This window comes from Pristis pectinata, chromosome 4 (assembly GCF_009764475.1).
Source record: "Pristis pectinata isolate sPriPec2 chromosome 4, sPriPec2.1.pri, whole genome shotgun sequence".
NCBI classification, from domain to species: domain Eukaryota; kingdom Metazoa; phylum Chordata; class Chondrichthyes; order Rhinopristiformes; family Pristidae; genus Pristis; species Pristis pectinata.
Window position 1 is genome coordinate 30,811,356 of NC_067408.1, and position 22,432 is coordinate 30,833,787.

Genomic DNA, 22,432 nt, shown 5'->3' on the forward strand with positions numbered 1-22,432 from the left:
AAAAAAAATCAAGCCGGCCGCGAAAGACAAGGACAAAGCCCACGGCCGCCGAGCCACACGGCGCCTCTCGGCCGCCCAGCCCGGCCCGGCTCTGCGCAGGCGCTGTGGTGCGCGTGACGTGCGCTTCCGGTCGGCTGAGGTCGTCTCCGCGCTTTGAAAAGAAGAAAAGAAACGGAAGGAGACGCGGTGCTAACTGACTCTCTGTGGCCGTTGGTGCTCTCGGTTCGAAGCCGGCTTTAATTCACTCCGTTTCTCGTACTTTGGAGCTGCCGAATCCTTGGTGAGTACGTGTTCGGGGTTTGTTTAGGACGATGGTTTTATTTTTTCCGCCGCGCCCCCCCCCCCCCCCCCCCGCTCCGAGTAGGCGACTGTGGCGCGTGCGCGCGGCCTGCGCGCGGGCCCTGCGGCCTAGGCGGCCCGGCCGCCTTTACTCGCCTGTCTCCGTCGACAACTCTCGCCGAATCGGGGGCCGTGTGACCACTGCGTCCCTCGCCGCTGCTTTCTTCGGCCGATTGTCGTCTCTTTAGACCGTCGGTGTGAGAAAATTGGCCCCATTCATTGGTCACCTTCTGATTTTTTTTTCTTTCACCCCCCCCCCTCCCCGAGCCTCGCATTTGCTCCTTTTTGAGCGACAGATTGGAAAATGTTGCAAAATCTCGTCGACACTGAGGTAATGGTGTTGGGTTTAAATACAGTTGTCTCCGGAGGGCCGGAGAATTGTTGCTCCACGTTAAGTGCGAGTCGCGTGAAGCCAGAAATAATCATGTTTTACTGTCCTCTCTCTTACGCCATTGATGATCCGTGTGTAGGGCGGGCGGGCGCACTGGGGACCGCACATTCCGAGGGGGCGCAGGGGCAGGCCGGCCCCGGGTGACGAACGGGTTGCGTTCTTACAGACGTTTTAAAGTCCATCTTGTCCATAAATTGGGAAATATGGTAACCATACCTCCATGGTGTATAAACGGTATCAAAAGCACGTAAGACTGATAAGGAAGAACAATTACCAAAAGTGGAGAGGGAGGAAACTAGTTCTGCCGTTCGTAGGAGAACGTATGTGCGTCAGACATTTGAATGTAATAGTATTGTGGGATCTCGTTTGTATTTACGGGTGTCTATAAATTGGGCGTTCGTAACCTGGGGTTGACCTGTATGCTGCTTTTATTCATAGTTTATGGCTGTTTGTATAGTGATTGGAGACTAGGGTTTAACGTTTCAGCTGCTGCCAAGACAGGAAAACTAACCTTAAGGATTTTTTTTCTTATGAAATAATCAGACTCGGCAAACATGGGTTATGAATATAGTCACTAAATGCTGATGTCTACTTTTAACCTTAAATATATTGAAGTTAAATTTGTTTCTAAAAAAAAGCTGTATTGTAAACTGATGTGCATTTAAACAATTTAAAGTTATCAACCTGTACAATTTATTTCTCTGTAATGGAGACTATAAAACATCAAGTTCAATATTATTATTTTAAGCTAGCTAACCTTTGAGAAATTTGTGCAGTTATTAATGATTTGGTTTGAGATTACATTTTATGTTAGATGAGAACTTTTGGAAGTAGATCTAATGGGCCACATGTGATTTGTGCTGAAGTTTGGTACTCTGCTTTTCAGTTGTTTACCAAAGCAAATTTTGTTAACCTGACCTTGATTAGCAATCAGACCAAGAATGTATGTTCAAACAGTGCGGGGTTGGTGCTTGTACATTTTTATTTTCAAAAGTTATTATTTTATAAATAGCTGCATTTCTTTTGTCCCTCTTGCCCTTTTCTCCTCCCCTCCCCCACCAAAAAAAATACTCTGGTACAATTGCATTTGAGAGATAATACTGCTCTACTTATTTTCACTGATGTGAGTATCTTGCAAGCCTAAGATTATATTTGTGTATTTCAAGGTCAATGTAACTTAATAAAGTTTAATTGATGGGAAGTTTATTTTGAATCATGTCCAAAGGAGGGAAAAAGGGCTTCTATAAAGTTCATTTGGAAGAATGCTACAAATACGTGCCAATTTCAGAGACTTTTAGTAGAGCATTGCATTGGGTGGTTGGGGCCAGCTGAACAATTTAAATTGTAACTCCAAATTTGTGATCTTGGTTTGAGTTCAAGGCAGCTACTGTGGTGGGAGGTGGGGAATGGGGAGAGGGTAGCAGTAATGAAGAAAATGAATGTCACCTGTAGCTCAGTTGTGTAGTATTTGGGTCAGTTTTATTTGGGACCAAACCCAATTCCAGAGGTATGAGCAGAAATCTAGGCTGACAGGCTTAAGGAATGTTGTACAATGACAATGCTGTCTATCATTAAGACATCAAAACAGTAGCATTTTTTGCTATTGGATTAAAATGAATACTTAAAATAAAAAATTGTCTTTCATACAGATGGCATTGCCAATATTTATCTTTCAGCAGATGTTAATAAAACTCGTCATATAACATTTTTTTGAGGGGGATTTTCTGTATGCATTTGGCTGCTACATTTCCAAACAGTACACAGATAAAAGCTTAATTACCTGCAAAATGTTTTGGTCAGTTGATCATCCTGAAATTGAAAGTACTGTATCAATGCAAGTCTTTCTATTATGTAAAGCAGCTATGGAAAACCTTCCCAGCTTTAGTACAAATCAGTTTTTGTGCAGCTTGTATTTAATGTAAAACAACTTCCCAAGGTGTTTTACAAAGCTTACTAAAAAATTCAAACTAGTTACTTAGTATTTAATGTAGCTGCAAAAGCTTTATTAAATTAGTGAGTTTCAAGGGGTAATTGAAAGAGAAAAGTGAGGATGAGGTGACAGAGCTTTAGGAGGATAATCCCAGAATTTAGGTTCTTCATAACTGAAGCCACTGTGCCTTAATTTCTGATCAAGTGGCTGGAATAGTTTTGAGTCCGATTATCTAAAGCTGTTCTAGGCTGGCAAAGGGCGAGGAATTTTTTTTAAACAGAAAGATAAACAAGCAATTAGTGGGTGTTGTTGAATGGGGCTTAGTGTGAGTTGGAGCATAGGCACCATTAGTAAAGATTCATAGATGCTAAAATGAGAGGCTGATGGGGAATAGTTGTCTAGAGATAACTAAGGTAGCTAGGGGCTGATGGAGTTGGCCAGTATTACGGAAGTTGAAATAGTGCAGATAGATCCAAAGCCTCTCTTGGTATTGCTGAGGCTGCTAAACAAGCTTGGTTTTGGGCAAGTGCAAAGGAAAGGAATGTTTGTAGTTGGGGAATAATTTTCAATGGACTAAATACATTCTCTTTCCAATATTTAGCTGAAAGAAACTTCTCATTCAGTAATGACAAAGTGGTTCAGTGGCAAGATGCAAAGATTGAATGTTTGTGACTGGAAGATTGGGGTGCCACATGTGTCAATGCTCTGTTTTTGTAATGATTGTAGACTTGAGTTAAAGGCAGCATGATCAAGGTTTGCGCAAACAAACCTGATTGACAGTGTGAATGAAAGCTTTAGGCTGCAAAAAGACGTGGATGGTCTGGTCAGTTGTGCAGAAAAGCTGACAAATGAAATTTAATTTGAAGTGAGGTAATGCATTTTGGAGGTGCATTAAGACAAGGGAGTATACAATAAATGAAACCTGAATTATGGAGCAAGAAGGGATATTGGAACTTGTGTTCACAATCTTTTAAGTTAACATTGTGGGTAGCAAGGTGGTTTAAAAAGGCATTTAGTTAGGATGATTTCTGGTTTTTTTTTAGTTGAGGTGAAGAATCTAAGCAGGGAGGTTATAATGAACTGCATAGACCACTGCTTGTCCTATGTGTGGTTCTGCTTACCATATTATTAAGTCTTATCGCACTAGGAAGGTGCAGAGAAGATTTTAGATGTTTTAGGTATAGGAAAATCCCTTTGTATAGGCTAAGAAAATAACAAAACTACATATTCAGGTCACCTTTCATCAGAACTGTTCTGATAAAAGATCATGAGCCTGAAATGTTAACTGTTTTTCTCTATCCACAGATGGTGACTGACCTGGGTTCTTCCAGAATTCTGTTCTTTCTTTGGATAAACTAGGTTTTGTTTTGGAGGGGTTGCTGTAGTGGCTGAGCTGGTTGGAGGGAGCGGGGACAACAAAGACAGGAACCATTTTCCTTTGCATGGTGGTCAAAAAGCTGAGGGTATTTCTTTAAAATTCTTAGTAGAGGGAATGGGAAAGAAATCATCCAGAGAATGCAACATGCATGAAAGGCTGTTAGAGGCAGGAATCATCCTGAGATTTAAAAATACTAGATTCTGTATTTCAGAAGTTGTGACCTAAAGGGCCTAGGACTTGGTGTTGAATGGGTGACTTTTTTTCCCCCCAGAGCAGATGCAATGGGCCAAATGACCTCTGTCATAGATTTTCTTCTCTCTTTGAACAGGTGGCTTACTTTGAAATAATGGAAGGATCATGGGTCTGGCAAGTGCCATTGCTGGGTGTCATCACCTTGCATGTAGAAACCAGTAGCTGTTGGCCAAAGGACAGCTTGTAAATAATTAGGAATGGTCCCATAAATATCTTTTGGGTTTACCAGAGGTAATAGATGAGATGTGGGGGGGGGGGGGGGGGAATTAACCAGCTGGAACCAGGTAAATGAAGTCCCCTTCAGCTAGGTGATGAAGCAATGGAGAAAGGTGTGGTTAATGCTGTCACATCTGTATGCAGATTCAACAGCTGGGAGCGGGGGGTGGTTGGAGGTTTGTCATGTTTGCATTGTATATCATTTCTGGCACTTAAAGCTCTTTTTGTACAGCATCAGGATCAAAAATAGTGACTGTGGAGAGAAAGGGGACTTTGGAAATTGGTATTTGGTTTTTGAAAGGAGCAGGGTCAAGTTAATATTTTGAATGGAATTATGGTAGATTGGATGGTGAAGGAGATGGTAACTGATGAGGAAAAACTAACATTAGTTGATTTGGGGCCAGAAAGATTTGGCAGCAGTTTGACAGGATTGGGGTCATGGTGGTGTGTTTTGAGGAAGATGTGCAGTTTTAGCAAATGTGAGTAGAACCAGGTAGGGCTTTGCAGTCGTTAGTGAAACTGAAGTGTTAGTTCTTCTGCCAAATTAAGTTTAAATGTAAAATATGTGCTGATCCTTTCTTCAGATCTTTTAAAAGGGACAAAAATCATCTGGAAGAAGTCATGTCTACCACAGAAAGTGATGGATTTGTTATCCGTGTCCGTGGACTACCATGGTCTTCTGCTGCTGAGGAAGTGATGCGCTTTTTTTCTGGTATGTCAAATGTTAAGGATAATGCCAGTGGGCTAAAATCTAAAGGGTGAAAATTTGAAATCATATCACTGCAGATAATTACCTATTTGACACTTGACTTTTGGGTATTTAAATGCTCTGTTTTGCTTTGGCCTATTTATCTATATTTTCTTTCAGTATCCAAAAACAGTGCCATTTTTATTTGTTGGGACTTGTGATGATGCAGTATGGCATCAGTGGCATGAGGAAGTGATTCTTTGTTGATAGGCAGATGGAAGCAGGAAGATGCTATTTACATTGCATTTGGAGATCTGCACTTGATACCACACATTCCAGATTCCTATAGCACCAGCTTGCTTTATCTCAACACCATCTTAGTCTGCAGTTTCATTTCATCCTTTGCAGCATTTGGTGTTTCAATAAAAGACATTTTTTTTTCTCCTGCATACCAGATTACAAATCTCAGCTCTTGAATTCTAACACTATTCTGGATCTACCTCTTTTCAACTTTCTCTGATGCTGTCTTTCTTCACTTCTTCCTTACCCAAAACACCCTTTTTTTATATCCCTTTTGATATTACCTCCTAATTCTAGGCCATCAGTCCTCTGATCTTTGCTTCACTCTCCTACATCCCCACCATAGTGAATTCTGAGCCTATCTTGATGTTGAGCCTTTCCACTTTCTCTGCTGTACTGATTGCTTTGGCCAGAAAATTTCACCTTGGATTGTGGTCCTTTTGTCCATCTTTGAATTCTGGTCCTTCTTGGCCCCTTAATCTAGTAATTGTCAATTTTCAGCACAACACTGACCATCTGTTTTCTGCTGCTGTAGTTGCTTTAACTCTTACTTCTCTGATTAAGCAGAACTTTGCTTGCTAAGAGATGAGCCTAGCATCACACCTGCTGACAAAGGTGGTGTTATTGGCTTCTGAGTCTGACACCACCTCAACTTATGGTGTGAACATCAAACCATTGTTTCTCAGACATGTTGCTATCTGAAGTTGCACGGCCTCTAGTCAACCATACACAATTTCTTTCCTGGGATCACAAGCTGCACTGTCCTGGAAGACCCACTTCAACCTGTCATCCCACAGAACTTGTTTCTTTCTACTTTGATTCTGTTTTTTCTTGGAGCATAGAACAGTACAGCCCTTTAGCCCATGATGTTGTGCTGACCTATGCAGAAAGACCCCATGATCAATCTAATTCTTATCTCCCACACAGCCCATAACCCATTTTTCTGGCATCCATGTGCCTATTTAAGAGTCTTCTAAGTGTGCCTATTGTATCAGCCTCTACCACCACCCCTGGCAGTGTGTTCCAGGCACTCACCATTCTCTGTATATACTGTACATTTTTTTAAAAAAAACTATCTGACATCTCCTAAATTTTCCTCCACTCACCTTAAACAGATGTTCTCTGGGATTGGCCATTGCTGCTCTGGGGGGAAAAGGTGGTGGCTGTCCACGCTATCCCTCTCGTAAGCTTGTACACTCTATCAAGCCGCCTCTTATCCTCCATTGCTTCAAAGACAAATGCCGCAGCTCGCTCAACCTTTCCTCATAGGACATGTTCTCTAATCCAGGCAACATCCTGGTAAATCTGCTCTGCATCCTTGCTAAAGCTTCCACGTTCTTCCCATAATGAGGTGACCAGAATTGAACGTAGTACACTTGTGTGGTCTAACCAGAGTTTTGTAGAGCTGCAACATTACCTTGTGGCTCTTGAATTCAATTCTCCTACTAATGAAGGCCAGCACACCATATGCCACCATAACCACCCTATCAAATTGTGTGGCAACTTTGAGGGATCTATGGACCTGCACCCCAATGTCTTGCTGTTCCCCCACCCTAAGAATCCTGCCATTAACGTTGTACTCTGCCTTCAAGTTCGATCTTCCAAAGTGTATCCCGTTGTAACCTATGACAACCTTCTACACTATCCACAGCACCTCCAACCTTTGTTATCTGCAAACTTACTAACCCACCCCTCCACTTCCTCATCACTGGTCATTTTTAAAAATCACAGAGTAGAGGTCCCAGAACAGGCCCTTTGGAACACCACTAATCACTAACCTCCAGGCAATATTCTCCTTCGATTATGACCCTCTACCTTCTGTGGGCAAGCCAAATCTGGATCCATGCAGCCAAGTCTCCATGGATCCCATGCCTCGTGACTTTACTGATGAGCCTACCATGGAGAACCTTGTCAAACGCTTGACTAAATTCCACGTACACCACATCCCACCACTCTACCTTCCTTGTCTGGTCATCCGACGCCTCTGCCTGTTCATCCCCCAGCATTTTTGAGGGCCTTTCATGTTGTCTTTGCCTGAAAGACCTTGATCTTGTATTGGAAAAACTTCTTGGCTCCATGTCCTCCAAATCATAGGTGTAGCCTAAGGATCCAAGCTCTGTTTCTCTTTATAGGATATTTGGAACATTCCTTGTTTCAGTCCTACTCTCTTCACCTATTTCTCCTCAATCCAGTTTATTGATGATTATGGCTCTGCTTTCTACTCGTGCACACTTAATCATGTTGATACCTGGCTCTCATTTTCCATTGGTCCATTTGACATTTCCTGTCCCCAGACTTTCCAGTGTTGGAGGATTAGTTGATGACCAAAATCCATTACAATCCCACACCTCCACAGACTTGCCAGATGACTGGAAGGGAGCAAATGTGGTCCTTCATTCAAGGGCAACAGGAATAAACCAAGTAATTGTAGGCCAGTGAGTTGAACATGACTTTAAGAGAAATTATTGGAAAAATTCTGAGGAACAAGATTAATCAACACTTGCAGGTGGGGGAGATGTTCAGCATGACTTTCAAAGGAAATCCTGTCTGACTAGTTTGATGCTTTTTGAAGTAGTAACTGTGAGGGTAGTGAGATTGATGTGCAAGTCATCTACGTAGACTTCAATAAAATTTTTGACAAGGCTCCACATGTGAGACTGATCCAAAAGGTAAGACCCCAAGTAATCCAGAGCAATTTGGCAACTTGAATAGGATACAGAAGGTGGTGATTGGGCTTATTTTAACGATTGTAAGCCTGTGGTCAGTGGAGTACTGTTGGGATCTGTGCTAGGACTTGCTGGTATATACATAAATGATCTGCTTATGGGAGGTCTGATTAGTAAGTTTGCATGTAACAAAAAGTTGGTGGTGTTGATAACGAGGAGGATGGTCATAGGCTACAGGATGATATTGATCAGTTAATAAGATGGGCAGAGCAATGGCAGATGGAATTTAATCCCGATCAGTCTGAGGTGATGTATTTTGGAACAGGCCTTGTCAATAGGCCTTTATGTACAAGTCCAAGGATCCCTAAAGGTAGCAGCATGGATAGTTTGATACTGTTGTACTATGCCTTAATTAGGGCATAGAATGCCAAGAGGTAGGAGGTTTCGGTGCAGTATAAAACATTGATTAGGTTGTGGCTGTAGAGGTTGCACTGTTGCATTTAAGTGACATCTGGATAAGCATGGGATGTCATGACATAAAAGGTTAAGCGCTGAGAGGTACTCGATAGCAGGTGTAGATCCAATGGGTTGAAGGACTTGTTTCTGACTGTATTAACCTATGCTTCTATGAACATCTTCCAAGCTTCCTTGATGTCTTTTTTTCCTTAACCATGGTTGACAGGACTCTTGTATCTTTTCTAATTCTTGCACTTCTGTTCCCCTCCTATCCGCAGCAAGTACAGGACTCCTCTTGTCCCCTCCTTCCATTCCCATCAAGCTCAGCGATAATGAATCATTCCAGCCAGCTTCAATGCATTGCCACCACTAGGCACATCTTCCCTTTCAGTACTCCAGAGTGATATTTCCTTTAGCATCTCCTTGGTTCAATGTTCCATTTAGACAACCTCATCGTCTTTGCACGCAACTTCAGGAGATGCAACACCTGCCCTTTACCTCTTCCTTCCCACCTTCCAGGGGGCCCAAACACTCCTTCCAGGTGAAGCAGTGATTCACTTGTACAACTTCCAGCTTGGCGCTCTACACTCAGTGCTTAACCTCCCCAGGTTACAAACGCTTAACTTGTGTGCAGCCTGTATATATGAATGAGTGTTTGGGAAACCTGTGGGATGGATTTGCAGCTGCTGTGGAACTTGTTTCACAGCTACATTTCTGACTTGCGAACTGACTGATTATGAACAGTTCATGGGAATGCTGTAACCTGGGGAGGACCTGTATCCTGAAATGTTAGCTGTTTCTCTATGCACAGATGTTGCCTCAGGTCAGTATTTTCAACATTTTCTGAATGTGCCTTGTTCCTGTTTACATTTTGCATCACCAAATCTTGATGTCTCAATCTGAAATAATGTTAGAAACCATTCCTGAAATTATCCAGAAAAAGATCTTGAGTAATTGTGCCTGTTCTTATCCAGCCATCCCAGCAGCACTGGGGTTTTGCAATTCCAGTACTTTAACCATAATTGAAAACTTATCCAAAATCTATGGACTTTGAGGTTCAATATTATAGAGAAACTGTTTGGAGTTAGTAAATTTGAATTTCTGAGTAAGGTAATCATTTAATCTACAAGGAATTTCAATTGTCCTTGAAGGCTTTTAAATAATTTTATGTGATTTTTGTTCTGAATTGATTAAAATCTTCATTAGTAGTTCCATATCTAATAGGTCCTAATTAACCATTCCCTATGTGGTTCTTTTTCCTCGCTGCAAGACAAATGCAGATTTGATTTTTATTTGGGTTTTAATTGACAAATATCCTTTTGGGTATTTTTTTTCTTGATCCCTGATTAGGAAAGGGGGTTTTGAATTTTGTTACTTTTGGCTGCTGTAATGGCTTGGGAATTAACTTTGGACATTTAAAATAGATTTGGTTTTGGTCCCACTTGGGCTGTCAAGTACCTTTTGATATCTGATTGCAATAAATAAAACTCAGTGCATGTGTATTTTTTTCCCTATTCTGCCAATAGTGTGGCATAGGAAGAAGAGCAGTCCCTTGAAGCCATCCTACTGTTGAATTAGGTCATGGTTGATCTGATCTTCAACCTTGTTTTACTGCAGTAGCTCCATTTCTTGTAACACTCTTAGCTCGTGTACCGCAATCAGTTTCTACTTTGACATTTCAATTTTCCTGGTATCCTCTGCCTACTGGAGTAGGGCATTCCAGATCTCGTCTATTGCCAAGACAAGTTTCAAATTTTATCTTACTGCTTTCTTAAATGATTTGAACATGATGCATGCAGCATGAATCTGAGAGCTAGAATGCCACTTTGGGCTATCAGCCTATCTCAATTATGAGTGAATTATAGAATATTGATGGTTTTTGAGCTTTCAAAAAAATAATGTATTTGGACAATGTGGGGGACTTGTTTCCCCTTTCTCATTGGTAAGCATGATACCAATGGTATGCTACTAAACTGCCAGAAGACCTTTCTGGCATACGTTAGCATGTAGAGTACAATGATTTGCATCTCCAGCACCTCAACATTCGACTTGTCCAGAAAATTTGGAATTGTGGTATCACTTGACTTTAAAGGGCGTGACTCTCTAATTATGCTAGAGCTCCAGAATTTGTCTGCATTAATATCTCATAGAACCATATAGCACAGAATTGGACTCTTTAATCCATCGAGCACACATTTGCACTAGAAACAATTTTTATTGTCTCCACATTCGCATCAACTAGCCTCAAATTCTACCACTCGTACACACTAGGCTATTTAGAGTGGCCTATTAACCTACCAACCTGCACACCTTTCATGTGTGGGAGGAAACTGAAGCAACAGAGATAATATGCTAACACCAGAGGTCAGGATTGAACCTGGTTTGTTGAAGCTGTGAAGTAATATCTCTGCTAGCTGTGCCACTGTGCCACCCCACCTGATTTTAGTGACGTATCTTTGCTCCAGATGCCCCAGTTGAATGGCATTAACAACAACAATAACCCATTTTGAGCATAGCCGTACATGCAATGTCAACGTCTCTTGGGGGAGGGGGGTGGTGGAATAACTGAGTAATCAGACTTGGACTACATGACTTAATGTACACATTTTCAATTTCTAAAATGGTGCATGAACTTGAGGATTATATTGTATTACAATAACAAAACATTCTTAATTGAAGGATTTTTCTGCTTTTTGCATAATAGATGTACATTTGTGGACTTTGTATTTCAGACTGCAAAATCCTAAATGGAATTTCTGGAATTCATTTTACTTACACCAGAGAAGGCCGACCAAGTGGGGAAGCATTCATTCAACTAGAATCTGAAGATGATGTCAAAATTGCAATGAAAAAAGACAAAGAAAGTATGGGGCATAGATATGTAGAAGGTAAATTCAGCATTTCAAGAGTTTGCAGAAACACTTGTTTTTGCACATTATCTGCATCATGGTGAATTAGCATGCGTTGATCAACTGCTTTGTGTTGTAAGCAAATGAAATTGGGTTTAGGAGATTGTAGAGGTGGTTGAAGGTTGTTTCTTGGAATGGAGGCCGGTGACTAGTGGTGAGCTGCAGGGGTCAATGTTGGGACCCTTGTTATTTGTATAAATGATTTGGATGAAAATGCACAAGGCTTGATCAGTGAGTTTGCGAATGACACGAAATTAGGAGGTATTGTTGATTGTGAAGAAGGGTATTATAGATTACAGGGGGATCTTGATCAGTTAGGGAAGTGGGTTGAGTGGCAAATGGATTTCAATACAGATAAGTTTGAGGTGATGCGTTTTGGAAAGTCAAACCAGTGTAGGATGTATACTATGAATGGTAGGGCACTTGGGAGTGTAATGGAACAGAGTGGCCTAGGAGTGCAAGTGTATACTTTGTTGAAAGCAGCATCACAGGTAGACAGGGTAGTAAAAAGGGTGTTTAGCATGCTGGGCTTCAGTCAGGGCATTGAATATAGGATTTGGCACATTATATTGCAGGGCTTAAGTCACTGGTGAGGTTGCACTTGGAGTACTGTTTTCAGTTTTGGTCACCCTGTTATAGGAAAGATGTGGTTAAACTAGAAAGAGTGCAGAAAAGATTTACGAGGATGTTGCCAGGACTAGGGTTGTAGGGAGAGTTTGGCCAGGCTAGGTCTTTATTCCTTGGAATGTAGGAGAATGAGGGGTGACCTTAGTGTTTCTTTTAAAAAAAAATTTGAGGCCATACACAGGTAAGGTGGATGGTAGCAGTCTTTTCCCCAGGTTAAGGAGTCCAACACTTGGGGGCATAGATTTAGGGCGAGAGGGGAAATATTTAAAAGGGACCTGAGGGGCAACCTTTTCATGCAAAGAGTGGTGAGTATATGGAATGAACTACCTGAGGAAGTGGTTGAGGCAGGAAAAAAGTATCATTTAAGAAGCACTTGGATAGGTACATGGAGGGCAGAGCTTGGATGGATATAGGCCAAATGCAGGAAATTCAGACTAGTTGGGTAGGCACAATGGTTGGCATAGACTGGTTGGGCTGAAGGGCCTATATTGGTACTGTATTTCTGACTCCAAAAACTACTTGTGTTCAGGATCACTGAATTTTTTAGTGTTATGTTTTTTTGAAAATAAATTCTTAACTTTTTTTATTTTTAAATCCAGTATTTAAATCTAACAACATTGAAATGGACTGGGTTTTGAAGCACACTGGCCCCAATAGCCCGGATTCATCAAATGATGGCTGTGTTCGTCTTAGGGGATTGCCATTTGGCTGTAGCAAGGAAGAAATAGTACAGTTTTTTACAGGTATTTAAAAAAAGACAGGTTTTTCCTTTAACAGTAAGTTTTAAAGTATGTTTGATGTCACTGGTCTTTATTAACAGTACTTTTGACCTGAATGAGTTAATTGTTTTGGTGCAACACTTTCTTGTGTTGGTGCAACCATTTCTGGTTGGAGGTACTATTTTGTTTGCATTTATTCCATTTGAAACTTAGTTTAAATGTGCCATGAATTAATAATACAGTAACTACCAAATGGTGAAGGAATGTCTACTGTAACTCGTGACAGTTCCTGCACATGGATGAAATTGTTATTAAATGTCAATTTTTACATTAAATTTGGGGTAGCCTTTCTCTACTGAGAGCACTTTGTGCTGATTCAGAGCAGAATTGTGAAATTACAATGAATTTTAAAATGTTTGTAAAATAAATTTTACAATTACAAGTTAATAATCCCATGTCGAGTTCTGTGATTATAGACAAAATAAACTTTCCCATTCCTCTTCACAGTTACATTGCCATATTATAAATTCTATTCAGGGAGTAATTGAGTATAGGCTCCATAAGCCTTAACCTTGCAATTCAATTTCCTTACATTTAAGTTTCCTTTTTTTTAAACCTCCGGGAGCCCTGTTGCTTGGGAGTAATGTCAAATAATCATAAATCAAGTCAGTGGTCGGTGATGATTATTCAAGTGTTGGTGCTACACATGCTGGATTTTTTATGCTGATCTTTTTAAAATGAGAGCATTCTTGCAATCATGGTATTTAAAACCAATAATCACTGTATTCACTTAAAAATACTTCTCTACTATTTACTGTTCCCATGATCAATTCTTGTGTCCACATTCAGAATGAAATTTGTAATTAAACACACCTACCATGGTGGTGCTATTTTGATTTGTATCTTGCATCCCTTATACTGTAAGGAAACTGCAACAAATGACTCCAATTTCCAAATTAAATTTTGACCAAGTATAAATGATTTCATGCACTGATCTAGTTATCCTACAATAATTTCTCCAACTAAAATATTCTGTTTTCATTCCATGTGCAAAATCTTAGGAAAAAACCTCTTCTAATTTGTATCATGGAAAGTATAATTATTTACCTATGTATTTACAGGCATTTAATAACTTGTATTTTCCTTCTAAACTTGTGTATTGGTTATAATGTTTTGATTCAAGGGGATATAATTCACAGGCTTGGCAATACAATGCAGCATGGCACACACTTGTGCCTAAAGGGTATAAAATTCCTTTTGATGCCCCACTTTGAGCAGTATTTAAGCTTCTGCAAGCTACAATGGAAGGCTGGGCTATGCAACTTTCTGGACTCTTATTGCAAAACAATGTGACTTGGCTTCTGGAGTCTGCAAGTAGTGGACTTCCTGGTGTCCATATGTAAGCGGGTGATTAACTGGCTGCATGGAGTTGAGTTAGCAGGGAAAATTTGGCCAGCCAATTCTTTTTAAACTAAATAGGTCCATTTGGTGAGATGTGCCATGAGGGCTAGAAAGGCACCATGGATAATTCAGCATGGTGTTCCTACTTAAATCTGCACACTTAGTTAAAATGTCAATCATTTACCAATGGTTCCAAGGGTAACTGCATCAGATTACACAACTGAGGCTTGCAGACCAGAAAAACATTGCCTGTGGAAAGATTCTGGGGCAGTTGAAGCTGGGCTTGGTACCTATAGAAAGGGGTTTAATGAAAATTATTAAAGCATTTCAACTCTTGGCATTGCACGTGTGGGTATTGAGTGAGAACAGCTGTGTTTTTGGCTCTGGCCCCACAATCCAGTTGCAAATTTAGATTTGCACGTTGCAAAATAACCACTTGGGTGAAATGCCTGTGGAACTGGTGAGCTGCTGAAATTAAGGGGCAGGGAGTGGTCTTTTTGGTTTTATTTTAACTAATAAGCATTTTTATGTCCAGAAAACAATTTTTTTTAGTTGTGTTGTGTATGTTGCTCTAAATTGATTTCTATTTTGATCAAAATCTGAAAAGTGTAACTGTTATTTTAAATAAAATTGAATCTTGTTCTGTTCTAAGGTGTTCTGTGACACATATAGCTATGCTTCAACCCAGGGTGTTCCCTGTGGTTTGCTAGATACTTGTGTATTTATACACAGAGATTGTCACAAAACACTTTAGTGCATTTTTATTCTTGAGTTTTAGCTTGTAGTAATTTACATTTTATAATTGCAAAGTCATAAGTAATCATTGGGCATGTGCACCCTTTAATACTGTCCCCTACTGGGGTTATTTGTCCTTGGGTTGAAGGGTTGGAAATCGTGCCAAATGGGATAACATTGCCGATGGACTACCAGGGGAGGAGCACGGGGGAGGCCTTCGTGCAGTTTGCCACACAGGATATAGCTGAAAAGGCTCTAAAGAAACACAAGGAAAGAATAGGGCACAGGTGGGGATGGATGGATGAGTCACTTTTCTTATGGTATATGATTGTTATCTAGTACAAGTTGCTGTAGTACTATGGCGAATGTTTCATCTGGATGTGTTTTTGTTTTGGACTTTAAATGAGGCTTGTCACAATTTACAGCTTTTAATACCATAAGAAAATGTGATTAAGCATAATTTAAAATATTTAATTAAGCACATAACACAATTTTTGCTTTAATTGTTATGTTTTGAGCATTGTAGAATAAAATGGAATTGGTGGTAACCTGAAAAGCTACTTGCCATTTTGATAAATGTTCTGAATGGAATTATTTCACTAATTCATTATGGGTCTCCTTTCTAGATCAGGGATGCCCAAACCTCTGAGCTTGTAGGGTTGCTTAAGGCTGAGTGGAAGATAGTGGGCTGAAATTATCAGAAATTAATTGCACATGCTGTTCATAGCACATGCTGCTTTGTGCACAGTAGCCTTGGAGCATACACAGTGATATCAAATAGTACATACACTTAACATCACTTCAACAAAATTTTACTAAGCACTTGAGGCCTGCAAGAACTTGGTGTACCTTAATCAGAGGGTTGAGGTCTACTTTGTTAAAGTGCCTGCTGTATCCATATTGCTTTTAAGTCCATTGTGAAAAATCTTCATTTAAATCAATGCTGCATTTTACCTTTAGTTGTTTCTGATTCCATCTTTTCTGTATCATCTGTTAAAACAGTCCCTGCACCATCCCAAACTTCCATCTCTTTGCTAATCATTTCCTCTAGTCTTCTGAACCCCTTGACCTGGGGGTGATTGCTTCCTCCACACTAGTGATGGAAGATGGTGCAGGAAATACCCATACTGCTTTGGACAGCCTGAACCTTGCGCACAATAGAATGTCCAAAGCTTTTCTTTGGATAAATTGAGAGTTGCCACAGGTCATAGTTTGGGTGTCCCTGCTCTAGATAAGTGTTCTTTATGAAGTAATTGTAGATGATGTTGCTATGAATTAATGTATACATTAAAAGGCTGTTTTATTTTCAAAGCACTTATGGCAAATAGTTTTTCAGCCTCTTCAAAGTATGTGATTTTTGACAGTCAAGTACACAAGTATTCCTCGTACAGTGACTACAACAACTTCCTTTCATGCCTGAGACCTTTCTTCAGTTAATTAGGCTTGAGAGTTGGGACAAGGTCTCTCTCCTTGGCTGTGAATGGAATTTTGATTTTATTGCATAAAATAGCTTGGTATAACCACTGGTTTGAGGATGGTGTACTTGCTGTTTGCATTGGTTAACTGAATTTTTAAAAAAAAATCAAAAGGTGCATCAAAGTGGAGTTGAAGGTGCTATGGATGAGCTTTGGGCAGATTGCCAAAATATGTAAACTTTGCAATATGTTGCACCTGGCTTGTAACAATCCTAACATTAGACCTGAATGTGAAATTGACATGCACCTCAATGGAAAGCATCCCATTATCAAGCATCTTATTGTATTCAAATTAATCTTAATTTGTTTAGCCTCCAAAATACAAATAGGATGTTTGTTCTACAGATCTTTCTCTTTCCACTTTTTCCACTTTTAAAAGGGTTTCCTTTAATTGTCCTCCCTCCTCAACACCATCATCCCTCCCTTCCTTCCCCTGAGGCAGACTTGCAAAAGTATCTGTTTAGTTTGGAGTCTTGATAGTTTTGTATCTTGGCTTTTGAGACTGGTAAGGAAAATTTTCTAACACCTTGGAAAGGAATTGATCCTGTGGATCTTGTCTGATCAGTTATAACCTCAACCTTTTTGACTAGCTGATAAAAGGTTGAGGTTATAACTAATTAATTATTTGGCTATCACTTAAACATTGTCATGGCATTTTTGTCTGTGCATTTTGAGTGGGTAAGGAATGTTAGGTTATAAATTGATGAATTGTGCTGTTACATGCTGTTAATTGGGGTGGGAATTGTGGGCAGAAGGTTGAACCTTCAGAATTCTTGCTGTCATAGCCATTCTCTTGCAGATTGGATTTTTAAGTGACTACAGTGGCAGTTTCTTTTATTCTCCCTCACCCTGAAGTCCCATAACAATTCTGCTGAAGACTACTTGACTCTCCATTAAATAGTTGAGTTTAATTCTGAGCAGACATTTCTTTTGATTTTAATATTCCACAGTCATACAGAGAAACTGCAGACCTTTAAATTGGATATGTTCAGTGGTTATGTTGGGTGGGTGGAGTTGTAAAAGTTATTGGAATATCTGTCAAGTATTCTGAACTGAAGTGATAGGGGAAATGTTTGTAGGATAAATCACCAGCTGATAGCAAGTAGTTCTGTCACTGGTTTGTGAGGAATGTAATATTTGCTAATGTGGGAACACTTTTCCCTATTTTGGAATTACAGTCTTGCCGATTTGGAAAATGTGCATCTTTTTTTTCCCCTTGATGATCATTAGCTGCCAGTAAAAGTTGTAATTCTACTCTCAATGAATTGGAATCTGTAAAATTTCTTTTGCTGTTGTGTGGCAAGACACCAAGAATTGGTTTCTACAGCTGGAAAGTGCCATGTTGATGTATTACAAACTTTCCCAACTTGGTTCTCCACTTCCTGTTTAAGTATATTGTATCCTATTTGTATATGGAGTTTGAACAAATCCATTTAACTCTCCATCTATACATGTTGTATCCTTATTCTTTGAAAGAAATTACACTTCCACAAAGAGCTTCTGTCTTTTGCCACCTTTCTGATTTGATGGCATAAGATGTATTTTTGGCCTTTGCTAGTTGAAGAGCAAAAGATGCAGTTCAGAATATAGCACTGTATAGGAAAAATGGGATGAAGTTATAGGGTCAAAATGCTGACTGTGATTCTTAAAAGGACCATGTCACAAGTGACTCTTTCTACCCTCTTCCTATAGTTTCATTTGTATGTGGAGGTTGAAGATCATTCAAAGAATGAAGAATATTTTCTGTATGATTTGCAATCTACTGAACTGCAGCTTAGGACAAGAATGCTGTTTAATAGGTTTTATCTAAACCTGTTAAAAGCAAAATGAATTTTAAAAGAATGCTTCATGATTACTAGTATTGCCAAAATATTGTCTCAAGTTGTCACAGAAAGTTTCAGTAATGGTAAAATATTGTCTTTTTTTTCATTCCAGAATCTGAACTTGCAACTTGAGGTTTTGAAAACATTGAAATGTACAATCTACTTAATTCTGTTATTTTACGTATAATTCTAATGGGGCTATTCTTAAAATTTTTGTCTATGGGTCTTAAGTATTTCAACTTTGTATGGGAAATGCATGTTTAGGGCAAGTGCAATTGCCAGTGTAATTTTTGTATACAGATTAACTAAGATTAAAATGCTTAAATATGCTGCATAATCTTTTAGGTATATTGAAATTTTCAAGAGCAGTCGGGCTGAGGTGCGCACCCATTATGATCCTCCCCGGAAATTAATGGGTGGTCAAAGACCAGGTCCTTATGACAGACCAATGGCTGGGAGAGTTTATGGTATTCCCAATCGTGCTGGATCTTATGAGAAGATGAGACGTGGAGTGTATGGTGGTGGTAAGCAATTGAAGGGGAGATTGGTGCAAGCTATTTTAATGTAGTCCAGTAAGTAACTACCAGAATGATACTGAAGAACAACTTAATTGGCTGAAGTTTACACTTGACAGCAACCATAATTCTATCTAAATGTTCTACTAATAACTGTGTCCATCACCACTAAAAGCTATACCCAAATTACAGAATGGAATTGCAGCTGAGTTGCAAACAACAGACAAGATTGCAAGAGTAATAATTGACATTTCCTTATTCTTACTGATATTTCCACATTGTCACTCTCAGTTTCTGGGGGGTGAGTGATAACTATGTTGCCTTAACTCTTGTCATTGGCCATCACTCTTTCAGGGTGGCAGGGGTGAAGTGGAGTCGAATGGTGTTCAGTATGGTTGACCCAGGATGAAAGGGGCTGTTTCATGGTCTATTTCACTCAGGCTGGGGGAGGTGTCCCACGCTTAGTCCAATCTAGACATGAGCAGGCCCTGCTGATTGCCCCTTGCTGGCGAAGCAAGCAAAATCCCAGTTTGGTTTGGGCCTTAATTACCACACCAATAATTTCTGTATGCCAGAGGATGAATTTGCTTGTTCAGATATCTTGTTTCCAATTGCTGTAGTGCAACTTGCCTTTAGTTGAAAGCTGAGTTAATGGTATTTCAATCTAAGTTGCATCACTTGCAACAGCTAAGAATTCACAGTTGAGGTAATGTGCTATCTAAACTTGAATTTCTGACCAGGTTATGGAAGTTACGATGATTACAATGGATACAGTGATAGCTACGGCTATGGGTCTGACCATGGATATGGACGAGATAGGGGTGAGTTGTTTTTAGCTGGATAATATGGTAGAACTTGTGTATGTATTTAATCAAACATCTAATTGGATAATACCTCTACAGGATTGTCTGCACAAGCATATGGAAGCACTGATTCTACCTTTCAAAGTACAACGGGTCATTGTGTGCACATGAGAGGACTGCCTTTTCGAGCTACAGAGAATGATATCTGCAATGTAAGTTAAACATTGTATTTTGTACAGTTGTTAATATGGTGCACTTTTTGCACTGACTGTTGAAAGTCTCATCCATTTTCTGTCTTCTGCTTAATTTCTGAAGAGTTTTAAACAAGTTGGAGTATTTGGGGTGATTCATGAAGTGCCTTAAGTAATGCATGTTCTGAGAAGCAAAAGTCATCTGTCTTGGATAACAAAATATTTTCTTAGAATCTGTGAACACTATAAACTAAGAATTGCATGAATGTTTAATCTTTTGGTTTCAACTAAAGTTTTTGCCATTTAGGGCAGAGTTGATAACATTTGGAGCTTGAGCACTTGAAAATTGGCCAACTATAATATTGCTGCTTTTATGTCCTGATTTTAAAATTTGTAAATGTGAAGGTGGTAAGTGCTTGGTTTTACTCTGATAATCGTAAACTTAATGTACATATTAATGACATGTAAATTACCACATCTGTAATTCAGTGATACATTTGTTACTGTCTAAACATACTTGCACTTCAACAGTAATTGCTGTCTTTCCCCTCCTTCCCTTGCTCCATTTTCCCTGGAATTGACTTGAAAAGAATTTTTTTTTCTCTTTCTACTCCAGTTTTTCTCACCACTGAACCCAGTCCGTGTCCACATAGAAATTGGATCTGATGGTAGAGTGACAGGAGAAGCTGATGTTGAGTTTGCCACCCATGAGGATGCTGTGGCTGCTATGTCAAAAGACAAAGCTCATATGCGTAAGTTGATAACAGAACATTGTAGTGAATTGCAATAAAAATGGAACATCAGTTGAATTTTTCTTTTTTTTTTGTTTTAAAGAGCATAGATATGTAGAACTCTTCCTGAACTCTACTTCTGGAGGCAGTGGCAGTAGTTATGCGGCTCAAATTGCAGGACTGGGTGAGTGGAGATATTACCAACTTTATTTTTTAAAAGCATTTTTATCTTCCCCTTCAGTAGCTCAGTTAGCAGGTTTGATTCCTTCGAGGATTGCCTGCTTGGGGCTGTGTATTAACATTAGTTAGAAATAGTGCCACCTTAGGTTTTATGAAGTCATTTGTGAAATACAAATTTCTACCTTTTTGTTTTTGGGGTGATGTCAGTGTGACCTAAGTATAGTTAACACAATTTCTTGTTTGTTGGGAAGTTCTTTGATGAACATTGCTTCTGATAAGTTGAGATTTCTGTAAGTACATGCATTGCTGTAGTTTTTTTAGCATTCAGAATCAATTTTTTGGCAGTTTTCTTGGCAAGTTGAGAAATATTTTTAGGTCAGATAATTTGGGTGTTGCTGATCAGTAATTTTCAATATTGGTCAAGGAAAATGTAATTTGTTCAGATGGGCTTCAAAGAGTACCACAGGAGTTTTGAGATTTCAATTATATGCATCCAAACCATATCTAAAACTTTAAGTTGGGACAATGTCTTTTGAGAAGAATGCTAACTGTTTTGAATGATGGCTGTTTTCAGGAAGCCAGTCAAGTTATGCAAGCCCAAGCTATGGTAGTCCTAGCAGTCAACAGATAAGCACTGGATATGGTGTTTATGGAAGTCAAGCCAGTATGAGTGCATATGGTGAGTCTTCTATTAAGTTTATATAAGCCTTTAACCCTGACAATTTTCCAAAAGTACAGAGGAAAACTTTTTTGATTTTAAGATTACTTTGCAGGTAGTCAAGCTGGAATGAATGGAAGTTACTTCGGAACTGGAAGCAGAGGATCTATGGGAATGAATGGCATGGGTGGAATGTCAAACATGAGTGGTGGTTGGGGAATGTAACTCTTCATTATTTAACAGATGTGAATTACCAGCTTAAACTTGGTTATGCTTATGAAATGTGAATTCAGTATATGCATTCCTTTCATTATGGCTAGAATTCAGCATAAGCCTTTTCCTATGTTGACAGATTCTAGGGTGGTACCAGTGTGTTCATCCCCTGACTTTAGTTTGAGACATGTATCATTTTGGTATTTGGGCACTAGTTATTGAAATTTGCATGTCACAACCTGTTACACAAGTGCAGTATGCTGCTGTGGGCTTGATTAATGCAATTGTATTGTCAAGTGCATAAAGTACATTGCATCTTGATGTTGCTGGTACCAATCAATTATCCTTAAGGACTAATCCACTTGAATTCCCAATACTATTATGGGATTGGAACCCCAATGTTAAGTTTAATTGGCTGTGTAGTATGGTTTACTGTATAAAAAAATGTAATGTGTGGTAGTACATTAAATATACAAAATTCATTAAAACTATAAACACTGGTGGGTGTAAAGTGAGAACAATTATGTGCTTATATTTGTTGCTTGACTTCATTTTTTTTTTATTTGTCCAAGAAAAGTCTCTGGTTTACTTTTTTAGAAAGTCAAAATGATGAGAAGCATTTTTGGATGCTCTATGGCAAAATAAAATTTAATGTAGAATTTTTCTTTTAGACTGTTATTGTAGGGTTTAATCTTGAAGTCTTAAACATCTGAGACTTCATGGTATCTGACAAGTCACTTTTGTTCAAATTTGTAAGGTGCAAAGTGGAAATAAACTCACTCAATAAAGCTTTGCTGTTTTTAAAGTATGGTACAGAAGTTGATTTTTTTGTATAC

General features: G+C 39.3%; 1 protein-coding gene across 2 annotated transcripts; it reads left to right on the top strand.

Moving 5' to 3' along the window:
- Window positions 1-134: 134 nt before the first annotated feature.
- hnrnph1l (heterogeneous nuclear ribonucleoprotein H1, like) lies at window positions 135-22,401 on the top strand. Of its 2 annotated transcripts, none has more exons than XM_052014858.1 (12): window positions 135-280; window positions 5,091-5,218; window positions 11,349-11,504; window positions 12,752-12,895; window positions 15,156-15,294; window positions 18,651-18,829; window positions 19,561-19,641; window positions 19,723-19,835; window positions 20,431-20,566; window positions 20,649-20,729; window positions 21,300-21,404; window positions 21,487-22,401. In XM_052014858.1, exons 2-12 carry the CDS (start codon window positions 5,128-5,130, stop codon window positions 21,606-21,608), a joined length of 1,347 nt encoding a protein of 448 aa, XP_051870818.1. In that variant the 5' UTR covers window positions 135-280; window positions 5,091-5,127; the 3' UTR covers window positions 21,609-22,401. The 2 variants fall into 2 exon arrangements, with proteins under 2 accessions (XP_051870818.1, XP_051870819.1); XM_052014859.1 differs by lacking the exon at window positions 135-280 and adding an exon at window positions 376-670.
- Window positions 22,402-22,432: the final 31 nt, after the last annotated feature.

Bases quoted from the DNA above. Each gene is read 5' to 3' on its own strand.
- hnrnph1l (XM_052014858.1), top strand. From the start codon at position 5,128: ATGTCTACCACAGAAAGTGATGGATTTGTTATCCGTGTCCGTGGACTA. The intron at 15,295-18,650 runs GTGGGGATGGAT...ATAATCTTTTAG, and splicing joins AAGGAAAGAATAGGGCACAG to GTATATTGAAATTTTCAAGA. The intron at 21,405-21,486 runs GTGAGTCTTCTA...TTTGATTTTAAG, and splicing joins AGCCAGTATGAGTGCATATG to ATTACTTTGCAGGTAGTCAA.